The sequence below is a fragment of the Pinus tabuliformis genome, chromosome 2_1 (genome assembly GCF_031772625.1).
Source record: "Pinus tabuliformis cultivar Carrire ecotype Pingquan chromosome 2_1, CPIR1, whole genome shotgun sequence".
NCBI lineage: Eukaryota > Viridiplantae > Streptophyta > Pinopsida > Pinales > Pinaceae > Pinus > Pinus tabuliformis.
Genome location: NC_142299.1, coordinates 586,772,952 through 586,793,502, shown reverse-complemented (window position 1 = coordinate 586,793,502; position 20,551 = coordinate 586,772,952). Strand labels below are relative to the sequence as shown.

Sequence of the window (20,551 nt, the reverse complement as noted above, 5' to 3'; positions counted from 1 at the left end):
AGTGATCCTAGGCATTTTCTCAACTCATTCCATCCACCAACCACCTTCCCTAAGCCTTCCATCACCTTCAACATCCATCATTTTTCTCTCGACCCTATCTTATAGAAATACAGGGAATCCTGTAGGTTTTTAGGACATCTTGTAGGTTTTCCTGTAGTGGTTTTTTTTTAGGACGAGTTGAGGGAAAAAAGCCTCTAGGAAGCTATACAAGGTCACCTAAGGGTCTCCTAAACCTTCCAAACATCCACCAGCATTCCTAAGCCACCGCCACATCCCCAAAAGAGATTATCTTTCACACTCTTCCATAAAGAAAAAAAAAGATAGAAAAAAATAAATTTATTCTAGTCATTTACATGCACAGCAGTGATGTTTGATGTTTTGAACTTACATGCTTAGAACAATAGAATTTTATACATCTTAACTTAGCATTCTTGTTGAAGCATAGTCTCTTAGCAATTAGTTAGGAAATGTTGTGTTGTAGCATTGGACTTCAGTCTTTTTCCTTACTACAATAGACAAGTTTTTTCTTAGAGTAGATTTCCCTTTCCCTCATCAGTAATCAAGATTCTTCTGAATCCGTAGAAGTCTGGATTGAAAAACCCTAGTTGTCTCTCGCCAGCTGAATATTGACAAAAGGGCAGAACCATCACTTTTACTTGTGTATACAACACTGTCACCTCCAAGTTTGTACGAACCCCAGGTTGATAAAGTAAAGCTGGTAGCCCCAGGAGTTGCAACATTCTTGTTGCAATACTAGTGCTCATCAAAGATTTCAATATTTCCATGGCCCTATGTGTCGAAATACATCTTCCTAGATCTAGGAAAGGGCTATTTAGTGATACCCTCTTAAGGGTGAAATGGGAGGGAGAATAAGAGATAACTTAGTTATGCAAGTGTAATATCGCTAAAACAACCTTTCATTGCATGTCAAATGAGGCAAGTTTGCTTGTGAGTCAAGGGAAGAATACAATCAATGTATGGAAGGAGAGTTCCTGTTACAACTAAGGTATATTTCCTTATACATTTCTCATTATGATATGAATACACACTATTTCTGTACCTATTTTTTGTTTATCATGAAAAACTTGATCACATTATTCCATTCAATTAGTGTTATGTGCCAATCTACCTTTTGCGGAGGTAAAACGTGTCATTTTATGTTTATGCTTTTGTGTGGGATCTCAAATCTAGAAGTTGGATTGGGATCTCTAGGTAGGAGTGGGACATCCAGCTGTGAAAGTGGTATGCATAACTACTTTAGCTTGTGAGGGTTAAGGTATGGTCACACTCCCATTTGTCTTTGTCGTTCATATGATGGCTAAAATATTGCAATTCAAGATTTAGTTTAGTTGTTTCACATAGTATTTGATAGATCTTGAGGAGACATCTGTGGAGCAACATCTCCTTAGGCTCTGTGTGATTTCTAGACTAATTGTTCTTGTATTCCTTAAGGATTTCTTTTGTAACTTATCTCTCTTATTAATAAAGAAAGTGTGCTCCACGTTTGCATTGGTGTACATAGTGTGTACTTCTAGTTTTTATGTATTTGATTCATAACAACCAACCCCAAAAATTATGGCTTATGTAGGGAAACTTTTTCCTCTACATAAAGGTTTGAATGTTGTCTATGGTATCAAGAGGTTTAGAAGTATTTTTAAATTAGGAATTCTAGTCTCTTAAGTGACTCATATGGTTTGATTTAGTTTTTTTATCAATTAGAACACCTCTAAAATTTCTTATGATCTAGCTTATACAAGTGTAAGAACTTTTCTTAGTTTTCTCTTGTATAGTAACATTTCCTCTTATATTGTTGGATCTTATGAAGTCATTAGAACTATCCCTATTGGATCTTATGAAGTCATTAAAAACATTCCTAGTCCTCTTTCTGCAAATATTACACTCTTTATCATACCAAAGATTAATCATTCTAATTTTCATTTTACATAACTAGAAAACTTATCAATAAAAATATAAAAACTTGCCATAAATTTATGATAGAAGTTTTCAATATTTTTTTTATTTAATAAGAGATTTAACTAATTATTTTAATACTTTAAAAAATAATTAAAATTCTCTTCAATAAAATCTTTATGCATAATCTGAGAGAGTATAACGTTTTTGTGATGTATGTGTTTAGATGTTGAAATCCTTGTGACGAGCCGTGTAGGCCATGTATCGAGACGCTGACGGATTCATCTAGAAGTATAATAGTCTTTTTTTCAGTACGAAAAAAGCATAAATAATGGTTGCCCATATCACATGAGTATGTCTTTCAACCTTTTTCCGCTTCATAATTCTGTCGTGCCAAATTTATGCCTACACGTAGAATCTGTCTCCTGGATTAAAATTCAATTCGTTTTCTTATAAAATACAAATCTTTCCAAATGTATTTATACCAAATCCGCAAAAACAACACATTAAAGACAACTCACATTCTGGTACAGGTCATTTTCTTTTCACTGCAAAAACAGTGCCTTGGGAAAGCCATTTCATTCGAATTCGTCGTCCGTGAAAGCACCGAAAGCAATTCGAAGGTAAATTTATATTTAATATTCATGTATCAACAAATGGCATTACACTCCAGGTCAATGGCAGTAGGCGAGATTTAGGCGAGATTACGACAGAAAGGATTATAAAATAACATCAAAGGCTATAAGAAGAGAAACGCTATGTAAACGTCTGCATGTATGTGGGAAAGTTAGGTATGGTGTGTGTGACGTGTGCACGTATGTGCGTGAGAGGTGCGTGTCAGTGTGGGTTAGGGAAACTTTTTACATCATGGAAAAAAAAGGTCAAGACGGACTGTGTGTCGTCTTGTGTGACTCTTCAAGATGCCATTGATCTTTATTGACAACTTGCCCTCATGCATGGACACCCACTTAACCAGAAACATCACGCCTCTAACTTTGATGGAGACAGATGGATCACAGAAAATCCGCCCATTCATCAATAAAAAAACGAGATAACTGGTGCCACTTTTTTTTGCAGAAAATGAAAAACATGACATTCATGTCACACTTTCTATATCCTCAGGCAATCGCCTCTGCCTTTTCAAAAAGTCGAGCGAGAGAGATATTGTGGTGGGATTCCTCAGCATCTTCGACTGGCGTGTCATTCGCTTTGCCCCATAGCGCAGAATACAGGCCCACGGCGATCAAACTTGCTCCGACCACACTACACGTTTCAGTCTCACAAGAATCAGCTAGCATCTTCCAATAAAATTTTGTGTTTGTAATTACTGAAAATCAGATGACAAATTTTATATTCTCCAAGTGGGCAATGTACAACACCTTGTCCCTTCTGAACACAATTATTTAATGCCGATAGGATTGCCAAAAAAGGGCAAAATATTATGATAACTGCCGACACAGGTGGTGTTTTACATACCTCCCGACATGAAGATAAAGATGAAGAATGATGAGCTCAAAAATTGCTGTGACAATAGTCCCCACTGGATTAAAAATTGCCACGAATACAGGCCCTTTTTGGCTTATAGACCACGCTTGCAAAAACATGCCCAATGCAGAACAGATTATTCCCTGGAACATTCAATGTAACTCTCCATTGTCAGTACTGAAAATGTTGCTGTTTGTTATAATTAATGCACTGCTGTTATACTCATTCTTTTAATTTTGTACTACGAGTTTTTCTTCAACGTTCATAGGCTTACCGCGTACACAACACTGAGAAGTTCAATATTCCATCCTATCCTCCAGATTTCTGATTTCTTATGCTCGCAGATTACAGCAATTAGACCAGATTGTATTGATACAATGAGACACATGAGTGCTGTTAATGATAGCTGAGCTGGGTACTTCTTCAGAACAGGCGCCTGCATTCAATTTCACCACAATTTATCACTAGATTAATATCAGTAATCAATGGTTGACTTGAATATAATGGGCAATTTTTCTTCTAAAGTAAAACCCTAATGAAATCCAAGAATGAAGCATAACATCTGAAAAGCAAGATAACTTCATAAATGATAATCACCTGAAAAGCAAGACCTGCAGCCATAATCACAACGCTGCCAAAGACCAAGATGGAGCCCAGAACAAGGTCATTAGCCTTGGAATTGTATGTAATATGATGGCCTTTTACACCAGGTGGAAAAAATTTAATTGAAGGACCCTTGTATAAGGTCATGATCATAGCTCCACCGACACACAGAATTGTGCCAACAACCTTTGCCTGTCCTCCTAAACTTCTGATATTAACCTTCTCCAGTCTAACACAACAACCAAACCAAGCTGAATGAATATCATGAATAAATTGTTTATCCAACTTTCATACATTGAGATACATTGTAATTAGGTTATTCTGAAAATATTTGTTGGATCATTTCAGTAATATAAATATCATTTTCAGTAGTTTGAAATTACATGCACTCTTCATGTAGTAGAGTTTTTTGAAACTCTTTACAATTGGTGTATGTATTAAAAGTGTAAACTCAATCATTATAAAAAATTATGATGCCGAGTGATAATTACAATAAAATAAGTGATCATTACAATAAAAAAATCCAAACCATATAACATCTATTTTTCTTCATTATGATTCAATAACCAGTCATTAAAGCCATTATCAAAATAAAAAATAGATAGGGAGCATGGCCACTAATATTTTGTGTCCAAATATCGACATATTAAGATGCGTTGCAATTCAATAACCAATCTATAGAGCACTGAACCACAATGAATGGTTACCATTTCCAAAAATTGGCTTCCTCTGACATAGTAATATTCATTTTTCAGTTTCTACCTGAGGAATGTAGCGATTGCAAACGTTAGAACAGGTACAAGATTTAGGGCTGCTGAACCAAACGTAGAAGAGGTATAGTACAATCCTTGAAAATAGCAATTCTGAGATAGAGTGATTCTGTTACTCCATATCAATAAAATAGATTAGATATATCATATTCAACAATATGAAAGCCAATAGTCCATAACAAATCTAGTATAGATAAGAAATACTTACCCACTGGCAAGCAGGAAAATCTGAAAAAACATAACCCATGTCAAGGGTGGGCGTTGCTTTCTGCAACAAAATAAATGCAATATGCAATGTTATAAATAGGTCAGAGCAGAAACATTTTGTATGGGTTTCAGTGTTCAATTTCAGTATTCAGTGTCTTGCAGAAATTTGTGTGTGGATTGCAGTGTTCTTCTCTGTGTACAGATGCAAAATGGTTACATATTGGATACCGCTCACTTGGCCTTCAATTTATAAGGATATGAATGATATCATGAGAAAAATAAAATCTATATAAAAACATAAGGATAAGAGATCAGGAGTTCATACCTTTCTAGAAAGTAAGCGAAAGGAGCGATAAATATTGTTGCAACAACCTGTCTGTATGTCACAAAAACAAAGTGATTCATTCCATCTATCATGGACACCCTGGTTATGATGTACATGCCTGCAAACGCTACCTGAACTAGAATCTGAGAAAGGTGGGGATTGAATTCCTTAATTCTCTTAAAAGAAACCATTATACCAATGATGTTGGTCTACCTATCTGGATCCTTTAATGCAGACTGGTCTAGCAGCTTTCTTGTCACCAATATTTTAAGAAGACTGCCCTATAGCCTTCGTATTCTTAGTCACAAAGAATAAGGATTCCCAGTGAATCAATAAGATTTATAGCCTTCATATTCTTAGTGAATCAATGAGATTTATGGAACAGATTGAACAAATGAATGTTTGCTACAAAAAAAGTTTCTAAAAAGATCATTTGACCCGTATGGTTCGGTGCTTGCAGCGTTGAAAATGCCAGTGTGGTGTGTATACACGCACTCTCTTTGTAAATCACACGTCCACATGTAAAGTGGAATCCCCATAATGGGCAAGAAAGGACTACTTTCATATCAGGTTGAACTTCTTTCTTCATAAGATAAGGAGGTAGATCGTTATTGGATAATGGTAAAGTTGAGACGACGTCAATCAGTTTTAACATTTAGCCCTACTACAGCCATGCGGATACCAATTAACTTGGTTTATAATATTTCAATTTTTAAGTTGTCAGCACTCGGTAACTTTTATATTTTAATTTTTAAGTTGTTAGCATCCGGTATTTTTATTGGGTACTTTTATGTAAATGGTAGATTTAAGAATATCTTGCATAAGAGCTAAATTATTTAATATTCCAAAATATTCTTGAAACCTATCATTTATATAAATAATATAAGATAAAGAGGTAGAACATTATTGAATAATGGTAAAGTTGGGACGTTATAAATTAGTTTTAACATTTAGTACTACTCCAATAGTATGGATACTAATTAACTCTGGTTTATACTATTTTAACTTTTAAATGGTCAACATAATTTTTATATTTTAATATTTTTATTGTATACTTTTATGTAAATAGTAGATTTGACAATATCTTAAATACGATGTAAATTGCTTACTTCCTAAATAGTCATATTCCAAAATATTCTTGAAACCTACCATTTATATAAATATAAATAACAAAAAGAGTCAATAATTTGACATCTCCTAATTATTATATTTTAAAATATTTCTTAAACCTAAACTTACAATCTATATGATTTCAGCCACGAGCACCTGCTTTTCTAACATTTAGAGATTCTCTCATTTTAAAAAACAAATCCTTTATTATCGATTCACATTCGAGCCGTACAAATAATTAGAAAATATGAAATCAATAATCACATTAAATTCAATAAAATCCCTACTATCATATTCTCGTAAACATTATTATAATCATGGCTAAGTATAAATTTAATAATGTTAAATATTTAAACAATACCAAAAGTAAGCGAAGCTCAATCATGTTAATTTGTTAGTCATGAGACCTATAGCATATTGTTATCTAGTGCGTAAAGCTGAGCTGACTTGGACAAGCTTAAAATAAAAGAGAATATACTTTTAAACTTGTATATTTAGTGAGTGTTTTATAGTATTCTCATAAATATTATTATAATCATGGCTAAATATAAGTTTAATAATGTTAAATATTTAAACAATACCAAAGGTAAGTGAAGCTCATTAATGTTAATGGTGGGTGAGGCGACGTATTGGACTCGGTATAGAGAATATTGTTATCCACTGAGCGTAAAGCTTAGCTGACTTGGACAAGCTTAAAATAAAAAGCAATAGTACAATTTCATGTTAACAATTGTGTTTCAGGTAAGTTTTGAAATTATTTCACGCTTCTCTTTTATGAGTTTATGTATTTATATAATTTTGTTTGTTAGTTTATAATTTAGATGACAATATGAATTTAGAAATATAGTACAATTTCATATTAACAAATGTGTTTTATATAAGTTTATGAAATTATTTCATGTTTCTTTTTCATGAGTTTATGTATTTCTATTTTTGTTAGTTTATGAATTTAGAAATATAAAATAACTAATATTTAAAATTTCATTTATTGAGATAATTAAAATATGTCAATATTGTTTATACATTAAAAAAAATTGAAATAAAAGAAAACTAATTTTCTAAATTTTAATAGATGTTTTAATTTATAATCATTGTAAAATTTTAGAATTTTGTAAGTATTCAAAAATAATTTTACTTTAAATATTTAAAATTTTATTTGGATAAATAGAAATACTAAATACAAATTTCAAAAAATAATAGAATTTGATATTTAACATAGAAACCAAAAATCATTGAAATAAAATTAAATAGATTTAAAGTTAGGAAAAAATATTAAATCTTGTGCAATAGTGAAACTCTAATATTAAGTGAAAGTTTTACCAAATTTTTATTAGATTTGTGGTTTGAAATGAAATATTTTATCTTTAATTTTTAATTTATTATATATTTATCTATACCTCAACTTATATTTAAATATAGCATAATAAAATTTAACTCTTGAAATATCTAGTTTAAGATATTAATTTTAATATGATATTTTGAAAAGAGAATAAACAATTTTATTATTAAATATAGCATAATAAAATTTAACTCTTGAAATATCTAGTTTAAGATATTAATTTTAATATGATATTTTGAAAAGAGAATAAACAATTTTATTATTACTATAGATTAGGCTATATTATATAAAATAAAATAAAATGATGTTATTATATTTGATTGCTTTATTTTAATAAATAAAATAAAGGTTTATATTGTTAATACAAAAAAATGTTATAAAAGTTTCAAAACCATAAACATCTCCAAACTAAATTTATAGTAACATAAGGGTCATTCTTATAAAAAGATACAAAGTGACAACACCAATATTACCTAATATGCTTAGATGCATTGACCAAGAGAATCCTATTTCATTAAGGGGGATTTATTCGAACTTGAGGGGTTACTCTCACTTCCTCTTGGTATCACTCAATTTTCCTAGATGTCAAAGGAAAACTTGGAGATAACATTGAACCAATATTGGGCTAGCAACTAGCCTTCCTAACCAGAGGGGGCTCTCTCTATGAATTAGTTATGGAATGTCACTTTGTCGTGCTTGTTCATGTATTCAAACAGTGATCAAATCTTTTATCCGGCCATGTTTAAAACTATGATTGGACAAAGAAGAAAATAACCATTGGGCATGGAGTCAAAATATCTAGTGATCAATCAAAGGATTATAAAGATATTGGTTAATGAACAGTTAACTTACTGAGGCAAGAAAGATGACATTCTTTTAGACCATAAAATTGTTGTAGTTGGGAGTTGAAAAAAGAATACAATCCATTACAGTCAAAGAAATTAACATGTTGAATTCTAAATATAATTATAGAAGGAAAACTTGGGAATATTTGAATATCATGAATAAAGAGCATCTTTCTTAAATGAATTTTGAATTCATATAACTTTACATTCAAAAATGAAGATAACACATCAAATGAAAAACATAGGGAAGAATACAAATACATAAAGAAATGCAAATCCTATATAATACTAGCACAAGAATCTCTAGGCTCAAGTACTTATCATCTTAACAAGAACATTGATTAATTTCATAAAAATATTTACATGCAACACAATGATTTTCTCTTCAGATCTGAACCCTTTTTCTTTCCTTTTGATCTAATATATAGAAATATTACACAACTTTGAGATCCATAATTTCTGGAAATACTTGATTACAAAATATTTGAAAGATATATGCATATCTCTCTTCTAGACTACTTTTAACATATGCTAAAAATAAAAAAGTATTGCCTATGCTTTCAACTTTGAAATGAGATCCCTAGAATTTGAACTTGTCGTAGAGATGAATTTACGACTATGTTGTTGATATTCTTTTTGACATTCTGAAATAAAATATGAAACAATCCCTTGTTTATAGCCTGAAAATTCAAGGTTTGATTTTTGAATGATTGTTCCCCATCAATTGGTAACCCAATACGGCCTCAATGAACCAATCAAGAAGCTCGGGGTTTGATTTTAGAATTTTTGTACCTTTTTCCTCATTGTGATACAGTGACTACTCTTACCCATGATAATGGGGAATTTACTGAAATCGGGGAAAAATGAGGAAAGATAAATATATGCTAGTGAGGATCTCTACTTCAAAATAGAAATAAAATGTGATTGACCATTTCTACTCCACAAAGGTAGAAGCAATAATGATACTCATCCAATTATCTTGATCACTTAAAGTAGATTTAAAGCCTTCATGACAACTCGGCTATGATTAGATCCCTGAATTTGGGTATGCATACCTTTATTTGTTTATATCTGTAGATATTTGTTGGCAAGATTTGAAATACAAATTGACTGGTTAAAAGACACTTAAGTTTATATTGCTCCTTATGACATGATATACACCATTTGTTGTATTTTAATTTATATCATAATGATGAGCATTGTCAAATTCAAAGACTCTCTTTGTTTAAAATTGGGAAATCGATGTTGTTTTAGCATCCTAGACTGAAATGTCAAGAGAGTTGATTTCAAATGAATATTATATGTTCTAACACCTCCTTTTTATGCCTTAATGAATTGACTCATTGTGGTGTTTGAAGGGAAGAAGTTTTCTTGGAGGATCTTATGGTAGTCCATCATGTAATTCAACATTTAATTTTATTCTCTGCTATTATTCTCCAAGTTCCTTGAATGTTGAGCTATATCTTCTAGTAATGTTGTATTATTCATTATATTTAAAAATTTCAATAAACATTTAATGTTGGTATCCATAATCTAGACATGTATCAAGCTTTTCAAAAAAGTACTAATGCATTTCCAAAGAACTTCATCCATCACACATTCTGTTTTTTCATTTTTAATTTTCTCAAGGTCGTTTATCTTATTTAGGTATCCTTGTAGCATCTCAAAATGCAATGGTTATGTGGTCAATAAATGAAGCTAGAAATATCTTTACATAATTTTTGAAGAGAGGTGTTATTTGAAAGTAAATTGTTACCTATCTCCCTTGCAACTATGGTTCTTAGATTTTTCATTTTCACAACAAAGTATCACATTTATTTTTTAGAAAAATTTTAGGATATTCCAAATCTTCTCCTCTCCTCCTAAATAGGGAAACTTTTCTTTTGTAAGAAATTTTGTGAAAATGTTTACAGTTTGATCATCTATAGGGAAAAATGACACATTCAAAATGTGTTCTTGACTAATATTTCTAATGAAGTGCATTTGTAGCTCAATTTTTTTTGTTGTGTTAATTTTGAAGTAGACCTTTGGGAATATTCATGGCACTTTGATTGCCACAGTAAGTGTTACTGATGCTACTAATAGAATCTATAATTTGACATCATTTGTTGAAGCCACTACGATTCTTGACCTATAGCAACTATTTGTCATGATTCCACTTTTTCTAAAGAAAGAGAAATAGCTTGTTATTTCTTGAAAGATAAAATGGTAGGTATATAATTAGGACTAAAAGAATAACCTACAATAATATTATAAACATTAGCATCACCAATATAGTTAGAATCAATGAAACCAACCAAGAAACAAGTCTCCCATAAATTCTAATGTATCCCAAACTAATCTAGACTCTATATATATTGAAGCATCCTCTTTCATCGTTTATAATGGATTTAACTAGGTGTTTTCTATCCTAGACACTAAAATCAATAACAAATACAAATATTAGGATGGGTATGATTCAAATAAAAAAGGCTACTAGCTAATTGATTGTACAAAGGGATATCTGGTTTCGGTGTAGTATATTAGGAAATGAGTTTGTGTAACCACACCTCCCACGAGTTAGAAATAATTAATTCCTACTTGTCTATGGTTGTAATTCTCCATTTGAGGAGTTTGTTCCTACATAATAGGAATTTAGTTTCTCCTAGTTTAGTGTGTGGTTGAGAGAATCTCTCAGCCACACTACTATACGTCTAAGATAGGATTCCTATCTTGAGACTATTGATTGTATAAATATGTGTGTAATTTCCTCATTCATATAATAGAGAATATATTGCTGTGTACAATTTTATCTTGGTATTAGAGCCTGTGAGGGCCTGGCCCCTCCTGAGCATAGAGAAATAAACTACTTTTGTTTGTCCATCATCGTGGGTCGATGGAGATACCAGAGATCGCTGCCTGTCACAGTGATGAGGGCTTGTTGAACAAGATAGAGGGCGTAGCGTGGAGAGGAGAGAGTAATGAAGGCTTCCGACTGGTAGAGACCGTCAGATGCGTTTTAGCTAAAGAAATCGATCCACAGATCAAAGCCAGAATGATCTGCGTGTAGAGAAAACATTCTGCAATAGGAATCTGTCATGTTGGTTTAATATACCTGAGAGTTAGACCATAGTCCTGGTGTGGAGATCTGTTGGCGAGTGTAAAGACCTGAGCAGTGAACTGTTGCGGTGTCATGGTGCTCACAAAAACCCTGACCTTCGCAGCAGTCTTCTCGGACTTCAGGGATCCAATGTCGTGGCTTCATAAAAACGGGGCTCAACAATCGCGTTGTGTACCAGTTCGTGGCTCTCTTCGGGAGCTCATCGATAGGGTCAGGTATCCGGTCTGGTGTCTCTGATCGCGGCTCTGCTTTTTCTTTATGTGATCTACCCGCCCTTTGTCAAGAGCAGCCCCAATGCGCCAAAGCTCGCCAAGGAGAAGTTGGAGAAAATGGGGCTTCATAGCGATGGTGGGGAGCATGTGACTAGTTTTGAGAATTAAATCGGCCGACGATGGAGAGCCAATTGTGGCGCGCAGAGTGCTGCTTGTGCGTTGAGCTGCTGGAGTCGATATTACCCATCCGACTGGATCGAGGGCAAGTATGGTATCCAGGCAAGGCCCAAGGCATTTATAGCTTGGCTCTGGAAGCGATCTGGCATGAGGATTCACGGAGTTTCTTGAAAATATTTTCTTGTAATTGCAAAATCTCGAATCTGCATGGCCTTAGTTAGGTACATGGACCATGCGGCGTGTAATCTTTGAATTTTGTGCAGGTTTTTCTGTATTGGAAGATTATCGATTGGTTCTTCCATTGCTTTCTTTAAATTTTCATCCGTGCCGAGCGTAAACCCCGACAGTTTCCTCATGGTTGCAAGTCTCAATATTGTTTCCAAAGACCGCCGTCTGATGGCCGCCGGGGCGAGCTGTATGGAGAAGCTCTTGGGATTTTCCCAGCAGAATTTGAATTCTAATTCTACTGCCTCAGATGAAGGCGATTTGAATGAGCTTAAGGAGGAGGATGTCTGGGAATTTGGCCCGACGCGGGATCAAGCCCGGCACAGTACAAGACGAAGGAAGAGAATTTTCAGTCCCATCACAAGACGGACTCTAGCAGCAATGGTGGCGGCAATGGGGCCGTCGTTGAGCCTGGCAGGTCGCTGCAGAGCGGCAGCATCAGGCACTGGAAGGAAACTGGTGGACTCTCCGTTGCCTTCGAGGAATCCAACCGATCGCACCTCTCGCCTCTCACACGGAGCTCCGCCTTCTTCAGCGTGACCCCCGGGAACCGAATCTCTGTGAGGATGATCGTCGGCGTCTTCGGGGCCTGTCACTCCGAGAATGCTCCATTTCTGAATGTACCGAGCAGAACATGGCGCATTCGTTTAACATGGCATACGCGGAGGCGGATTTGCCATAAGCTATCCGCTGGCTAAATTGCTCTCAGAGATCTTGGATGACTGCATTGATCGGTATTCGAGTTTGTATGGGAGCTTTGGTTTACCAAAGAAATACGATATGCGTTGTTCGTGGGTGTGGGCCTTCAGGTATTTCAACAATTTGTGAGATTCTTTGCAGATCGAGGAAGCCAGATCTCTGTTTTTTGTTTGCAGGCCGCAATTTTTTGTTCGACAGATCTGTTGCATCATGATCTGGCATGGTTGATTCTCTGATATACGCTTGTTGGCTGACTGGTTGAGTTGATCCACTGTTTGTTGATGCTTCCATGTATTGGAATCGCTATGTGGCTTATGGATACATCCGGTAGAAGAACACTTTTGCTTACAACTATGCCTTTTTTAATTGTGTCGCTTGTGATTTTGATGGTGTCAAACTCGATTACAATGGGCACTGTGGTTAAAGCTGCTATATCATGTGTTGGTGTTGTTGCATACATTTGCCTTTTCATCATGGGCTTTGGACCAATACCAAATATCCTATGCGCAGAGATATTTCCCACCCGTGTTCGGGATGTCTGTATTGCGATATGTTCCTTGACATTTTTGGATTTGTGACATCATCGTAACTTACACTCTTCCTGTATTATTGGATTCAGTGGGTCTTAAAGGTGTATTTGGCATTTATGCAGCAGTCTGCTGCGTTGCTTGGGTGTTTGTGTTTCTAAAAGTTCCAGAAACGAAGAGAATGCCACTGGAAGTTATAACAGAGTTCTTTGCAATGTCTGCTAAGAAGGTAAATCTGCTAACACTCCGTGATAGCCACCAGCTTGTGTATTTCATTCTCAAAATCAGAATTTAATGGTCGCTATGATGTAAGTTCCCAATGGGCGAAGTGTGTGAGGAGATCAATCTGCAAAGAATTGGCGTCGATGCACAAGAACCTGCGTGACCTGAGTGATGGTCACCGAATTGAAGCATATTGGAAATCTGGTATTACAGAGTGTTGATTCTCTTGACAGGACATCTAAATGATGCAGAAACTGCACTGGATTCCCTTTCAATCTGCATGAATATTAATGGAGTCGAGGTGATGATATCGCTCGCCTTTCTCGCCAATTGGATTGGGATGGCAGTCTATTGTTGCTTATGTGAACATAGGGTGCTACTACGTAATTGGGGTTCCATTTGGAGTGGTGCTTGGCATGGTGTTTAATTCTCTGATGATGCAATATATTGATTAACTGTCATGACAATAAAACTAGTTGTAATTTAAGTGACATTAGTCTGACCAACTATTGTCACAATTCTGAATGTGTGTTGGAACTGGTCATTCCAACACTAAGCAAATTTGCAGGGAATGGTGAACACATGACAGTGAAAATGACATCAATTGGAGCTACATCAGAGATTGGAGGATGATCGAGATCGTGTTGCAGATTGTTAGCGAGCATGAGGCAGTATGCTTGAAAACAATGACTAGCCTTGATACTGTGAGTAGGAGAAGTGGCATACTGAAATGCGATGGAGGATTGGACCGTAGAGTCCTGGATTACTGTTCCTGAAGGGAAAACTGTGTTCTCTTCGTGTGGCTGTGAGTGCCTATGTTCCAGTTTCTTTATCAGTGGACCCCTCACAGATGAGGTAAAAGAGCAGCGACAATGTTTATGGTGGACAACAAAGTAGATGTTTGTTTGAATTAGTGTGGTTTGTGGAATAGACTCCCTAGCATGTTGTAATGGTCATTGTATGGACCCAGAAACTCCAAAATGTAGAATGAAATGTAAATTTTTTAAAGGCATCTGAAAGTTCGTGGTGATCTCAAAACCACTTTGTAATGATTTATGGTCAGCCTGAAACCATCCTTTGTCACTGTAAAGTGATGGTTTGTGGTGAGCTAGAAACCACATACAGAGCCTTAGTGGCTACAGGACTTGCCCGGTGGTGGCACATTTAAGTTCTGGATTTGCTGTGTACAATTTTATCTCCACATTTACCTAATGTCATTGGCCTGCTAGGGTAAACATAAGACAAAGGGATAACTATGACATGACCTAACCTCCTAGCTCCAGTTAAAGAAGTGGCACCTTCAACTGACCACCGACTGACAACTCATAACATTCCATGGAGCTAGAGGACACTCAAGGGCCAAAGAATCACCCCACATGACCAAACCATGAGTTGGGGCTCCTTTACACACACTTTAACCCCAAAATTCATGCATCAAAAGTCCTCCATGCATTTGTAGGCCTCCAACCACATGCACAAGCCTGCTTGGGTGTGGTTGTGACCCAAATTGTCCAATTTAGATGCCATGGTCTCAAAATTTGAGCCTAAATTTTAGGTCAGACTCTAAACCACTGCCTAGAACTTCCTAAGACTTCTAAAAATCATTGATGACATGAAAACAGGGCTAAACATCCAAACATGAAGACAAAACTTAACCCAGACTGCTTACAACATAGCAAACATTTCGTCAAAACCATGGAAAATATGTAAGCTACAGGTTATGAATCCATACCTGATCATAAAAGTCAGAGATTCATTTGAAAATCACTAGGAAGGCCCATTGACCTCTCCACATAGCTTCAATAACACTTATTAGTCCATAAATTTATCAACTGATCAATAGCTAAACAATTCATGACAAGAGCCATCAAAAATACACATCATATGAGCCCCAAGGGTTAGCTCAATCGGTCAAGTCAGGGCCTCGCCAGATGGGAGGTCACAGGATAAATTCCTGAAAGCTCTTGGGGTTAGGTCTTGCAATAGGCTGAGAGGTGTTAGCCCATATTCTTCTAGTGGATGTAGTGCCACCCATTGACCAAAGGTGTCCGTGAACCACGCGCACACAAAAAAAAGATACACATCATATGAACAACATATAACCAGAAAACAATGAGCATATAAATCATGGCAACTCAGTCATAATATCACCAACATAATTGCTAAAAATATACATGAATCACACTAGAGAAATAACTCTTATTAGTATATGAAAGTTCCAACCAATTTAGGGACCTCCACATACCACCTGACCATATATTGGGTTGAACCAAATCTCTCATTCATCCAATCAGCCCCGTGCTATATTACAATAATTAATATGGGATATCATGGAATAAACCAAGCAAAACCAAACCAGGGCTTCTAGAGGAAAACCACCTCAACCCTCAACCAGTGAATGCACCTTATGGATTGACATCACTAACACCAACCATATCAGTATCTACCCAAGTTGTCGAGGGCTCTAGGAACTAGTAACTCAACCTGTATCCTTCTAGGTCTCTAGAGCATTTTTCCAACTCGACTTTAGTGCTAGTAACTCAACCCACTAAGGGCTCCAAAGTATTTCTCTAGCCTAGGATCTAGGACTAGTAATTCAACCCAAGTTATTACAAGGATTCCTAAGAATTTTATCCAACTGACAGCCATAAGGAATTATGAGAACCAACCAGAAAATAACCAAGTGGAGAAAAACACAACACCATGGTTATCCATGAAATTGCAAGGAAAGGATAAAAACCATTGTCAATCTCGACAATCCTCCATGCCAATGACAACGCATAAACAAATAATCGCATGTATATACCATGCATCAATAAATCAACATGAAAATCATACATGGAACCTATTACCTGCAAAGAAAACCTAGTTATAGTTGCCGATGGCATTGCCCCCTTGTGTTATCCTACCTTCTCTTGTCTTCTTTCTCCAAATCCAATGCATGCCGAAGTGCTCCAAGAATGCTCCTATATTTCCTTAAGTGTGTAAGATTGTAAGAGAATGAGAGATCCAAAGACTGAACTAGAAAAAGTTGTGAATTGATCCTCATAAGCCTCTTTATCATTGAGGCCTCTATTTTCTTTATTTTCCTTAATTTTTCCTCCAATTTCCCTCATGCATATATTGACCTTTCATCTCCCTTCTCTCTTATGTTATATTATTTCATAAATAAATTTCCAATTAGTGCCACTTTTCCTTTGCTAATTCCCTTGCCAATATCCATAGCCATTAATTAATCATAAGTGATCCCCATCACTATTTTTTGCCCAAAATTTAGCTTGGAATACATGTCCCATGACCTTGGACTTATTTTTTTTATTTATACAGAAAATCAACTAGGGGTTGTTATAAACCCCTCCCCCTTAGGGGAACACTATCCTCAGTGTTCAATGACACATAAACCAACAAATAACGTGTTTCCCATGAAGCTTTATAACATAACTCGATGCAACATTTACATCATATCATACTGTTGAATACATAACCAACATATCATGAACACCATACCACTTATTGGATCTTTATAACACAACTCGATGTGATATTTACATACATATGCATATATATAGACATAACCAAAACACAACATCAAACACATATATCAGAATACATCCATTCAAAAAGCGAATAAAGAAGGATACATAGGGTCCATTTGATCCTCCACCTCCATGTAGCTTTATCGGGCCCAAAATGCTTCCACTACACTTTAACTTGCTCGATTGCTCGATTTCTCAGCATGAGTATCTTCATTGCAAAATGCACTGAGGTTCCGATTGGAATTTGCATTCTAGATCCACCTGCAATGAAAACCAGTTAATCACATGATCAACATATTTCACATTCTTCTTAAGATGTTATGCAATTTGTACACGAAGTTCACCAATATTGCGGATCCACGTGGTTGCAATTTCATATTTTGAAGCTTTGTTGAAAAAAATTATAGCAACAATGCCACGATGACTATTGAGTCCTGATTTTGTCCATTTTTATAATGTTCTATTGCCTTGCTCCCCCCTATTTTGAAATCCTTTTGATCCTTCATGACTCTCTTTTTTCCATACCCTATGTGTTTTAACCAAAAGGGTGTTGTGGGGTTTAAGGCATGCAAATTAGTCTAAAAAGTATCATTTCCCTTTATTCTTGAGTATTTCTGAAGTTAAATGGTACCTAATCGAATTATCTACAACTAGAAGAGTACTGATTGAATCCTATGCAGATTAACTATCTTCCAAAGCAGTTCAATGATTTCTTGCAGACAGATCATGATTTCCTGCAGACAGATCGTGATTTCTTGCAGAGTCATTGATTTCCTATAGATACACCAATTTTCTATAACTTCTCCGATTTCCGGCAATGATATTCATGGTTGAGTATGTTCTGGTCAGCGTCAAAGAGAATGAAAACATGGGTTTTTTCAAGAAATCCGTCTACATGGATGCTATTTTATTGGTTGCCTCAAAACTACCATTGAAACTGCCCAGATCTTTAGACTTCTCATGATTGACTGAAGTGGGAAGCAACTTCAGAAACTCAACGAGATCAATTTGATCCATGCTTTCAATCATGGATCAAACTCAACATGCTTATTTTTATTGTCTTTTCTAGTTATTATTAGCAGATAGTTGTAGTATTTCAGTTTTCCTAATTCAGGCAAGTTTATGCCTCTGTATTTGTATAAATACTTTCATGTCTCATTGTAAAGGAGGTTGATATATTATATGTTGATACTACTATAATAATTGTTCAGACTAATACAAAGTTCATGTTTTGTTGATCTTGTTGTGTAAAATCCTTTAGAAGTTGAAGGGGTTGTGAGTAAGGGAGGGCCCCCTTTACTCACAACTCCCATTGTTGCAGATTACGTTTCCATGAATTGATACAGTTTTTACAAAGCATTTGATTCCTATTTTCTAAATTATAGTAGCACATCTGTAATGATTAAATAGTGAATCTTATGTGATGAATATGTTTGGAGTATTTGAGTAGGCTTTAATCTTACATTGGAAATTATTGAATTGATTTAATTGTTGTTTGATTGATCTATTATATTTTTCTGATCAACATCACCAATTTTTGGAGTTTTAGAGGGATGATTAAATCCACTCCATATCCTTTTTTGCTAAGTGTTGAAGGGAAAAAGAGACATTGGAGTTGTGTGTGTATGTGATTTTGTTTAGGAAAACACTGAAAGTATTAGCCTACATATATTTTGCACAACATCTCACAAGGTTACCTATGCCTGGTTAATAATTTATGTCTGTCAAATTATAAGTTTATAATTTGCCCAAACATTTTGGTGCCTTTGTCGGGGAGATGCTAAAGGATGATACTAAAAGTGTTTAGTATGATTTATTTTTGTTTAAGTTTTTCAGGACTGGGAGAGTCAAAGTGGTAAGACATGGGGTAAGGCCTACGCACTTGTAAAGATCATAATTTGCCAAAGCCATGTCTTGATTGTTTGGTAAGTAGAAGTTTTTAATTTTTGATAAGGGCCAATATAAGTTTTCAAGTATTTTTGGTGGTGGTGTGAGAACCACTTCGTTCACTAATAAACTAGTAGGGAAAAAGAAGTTTTTAAAGAAGAAGGGGGAATTTGAACCAAGGACTAACAATTCTAAACAGGGATCAACAACTAATCCTAAGCAAAGCAATACCCCCATAGCACAGAAGAAACTTTCTGACAAAGAATCGTTTGTTGATGCTCATCAAGAATCTCCTCTTAATAGGAGGACATTGTCTTTGCTTAGTGGTTAGCCTAAAGAAAAAATAATCTTCAATCCTAGTCAAGAACCAGAGTTCCAAGCAGCTGACTTTGAAGGATCTGTAGTTTACCAGGGTCCCACTTATTTTTGGTTCAATATGGCTCATTTAGAGGGTACTGATACTACAAATGGGGACTATCATGAGAAGGAAGAGGAACCATTTACATTTGAATTTCTTGTCAAACCTTTTGTTGAGACCAGTCAGATGAAAAACATTCCTCCCTTTGCTTTTCCTAATTTTAGTAGTACCTCTAGTGACAATCCTGATGCTTTCTTATTTGAGTTTGATATATTGTGAAGGAGATACCATTACTCTTCAAATACTCAAAAGTTGAAGTTGTTTCCTGCCACATTAAAAGATGCAGCTCTCAAATGGCTCATGGGACTAACTGCAAATTCCATTTCGACATGGGATGACGTGAAGAAGGTGTTCCTAAAAAAGTACCAGGATTATTGCAAGACCAGGGTCATCAGGGAAGAAATCTTTGGCATGACCTAGAAGGAGGAAGAAAGCTAGGAAGAATTCCTAGAAATATTCCGGTATAACTTTCAAAGATCCAAGATGAACCAGTTGAACAAGGAAACCTTGAGAACAATATTACTAAGAGGAATAAGACCAGAATCTCTCGAGGATTTGAACTTGATGGGAGTAGGTGACGTATCAAAATTGAGTTACAATGATGTGTGTGAGTTGTGTCGATGATTTTCGAGGGGAAATTCTAAGGTTGGAAAAGGATCAAGAGATACCTCTTCTAGATTCACTAAATCAGTTGCAGGGGCTAAATGAGATGGGAGACTTATTTGAAGATTTTAAAACTAACATTCTTAGCCCTTTGTCTTCACAGTTAGATGTTTTACAAGCTAAGAAGAAGTAGCAGGAAATGGAGAAAGCCTTGGCTATGTTCTACTCCAAGTGTAGAAAAAAAAATCCCTTGAGGGAATGTCCTGCAGACAATATAGAGGTATGTCAAATTTGTGAGGTTGATCATTCTACTGATTAGTGTCCTTCTCTTCCAGAGATTAAAGTAGCAT

At 35.3% G+C, this 20,551-nt stretch overlaps 1 protein-coding gene and 1 pseudogene across 2 annotated transcripts; one reads left to right on the top strand and one right to left on the bottom strand.

Moving 5' to 3' along the window:
- Positions 1–2,521: 2,521 nt before the first annotated feature.
- Positions 2,522–5,801, bottom strand: LOC149201829 (WAT1-related protein At2g39510-like). Of its 2 annotated transcripts, XM_089399834.1 has the most exons (8): positions 5,515–5,795; positions 5,302–5,352; positions 4,978–5,037; positions 4,762–4,878; positions 3,994–4,228; positions 3,671–3,832; positions 3,388–3,539; positions 2,522–3,174 (listed from the first exon to the last, which is right to left on the bottom strand). In XM_089399834.1, exons 3-8 carry the CDS (start codon positions 5,007–5,009, stop codon positions 3,030–3,032), a joined length of 843 nt encoding a protein of 280 aa, XP_089255960.1. In that variant the 5' UTR covers positions 5,010–5,037; positions 5,302–5,352; positions 5,515–5,795; the 3' UTR covers positions 2,522–3,029. The 2 variants fall into 2 exon arrangements, with proteins under 2 accessions (XP_089255960.1, XP_089255958.1); XM_089399832.1 differs by having other exon boundaries at positions 5,302–5,801.
- Positions 5,802–12,414: 6,613 nt separating this feature from the next.
- LOC149201828 (uncharacterized) lies at positions 12,415–13,920 on the top strand (annotated as a pseudogene).
- Positions 13,921–20,551: the final 6,631 nt, after the last annotated feature.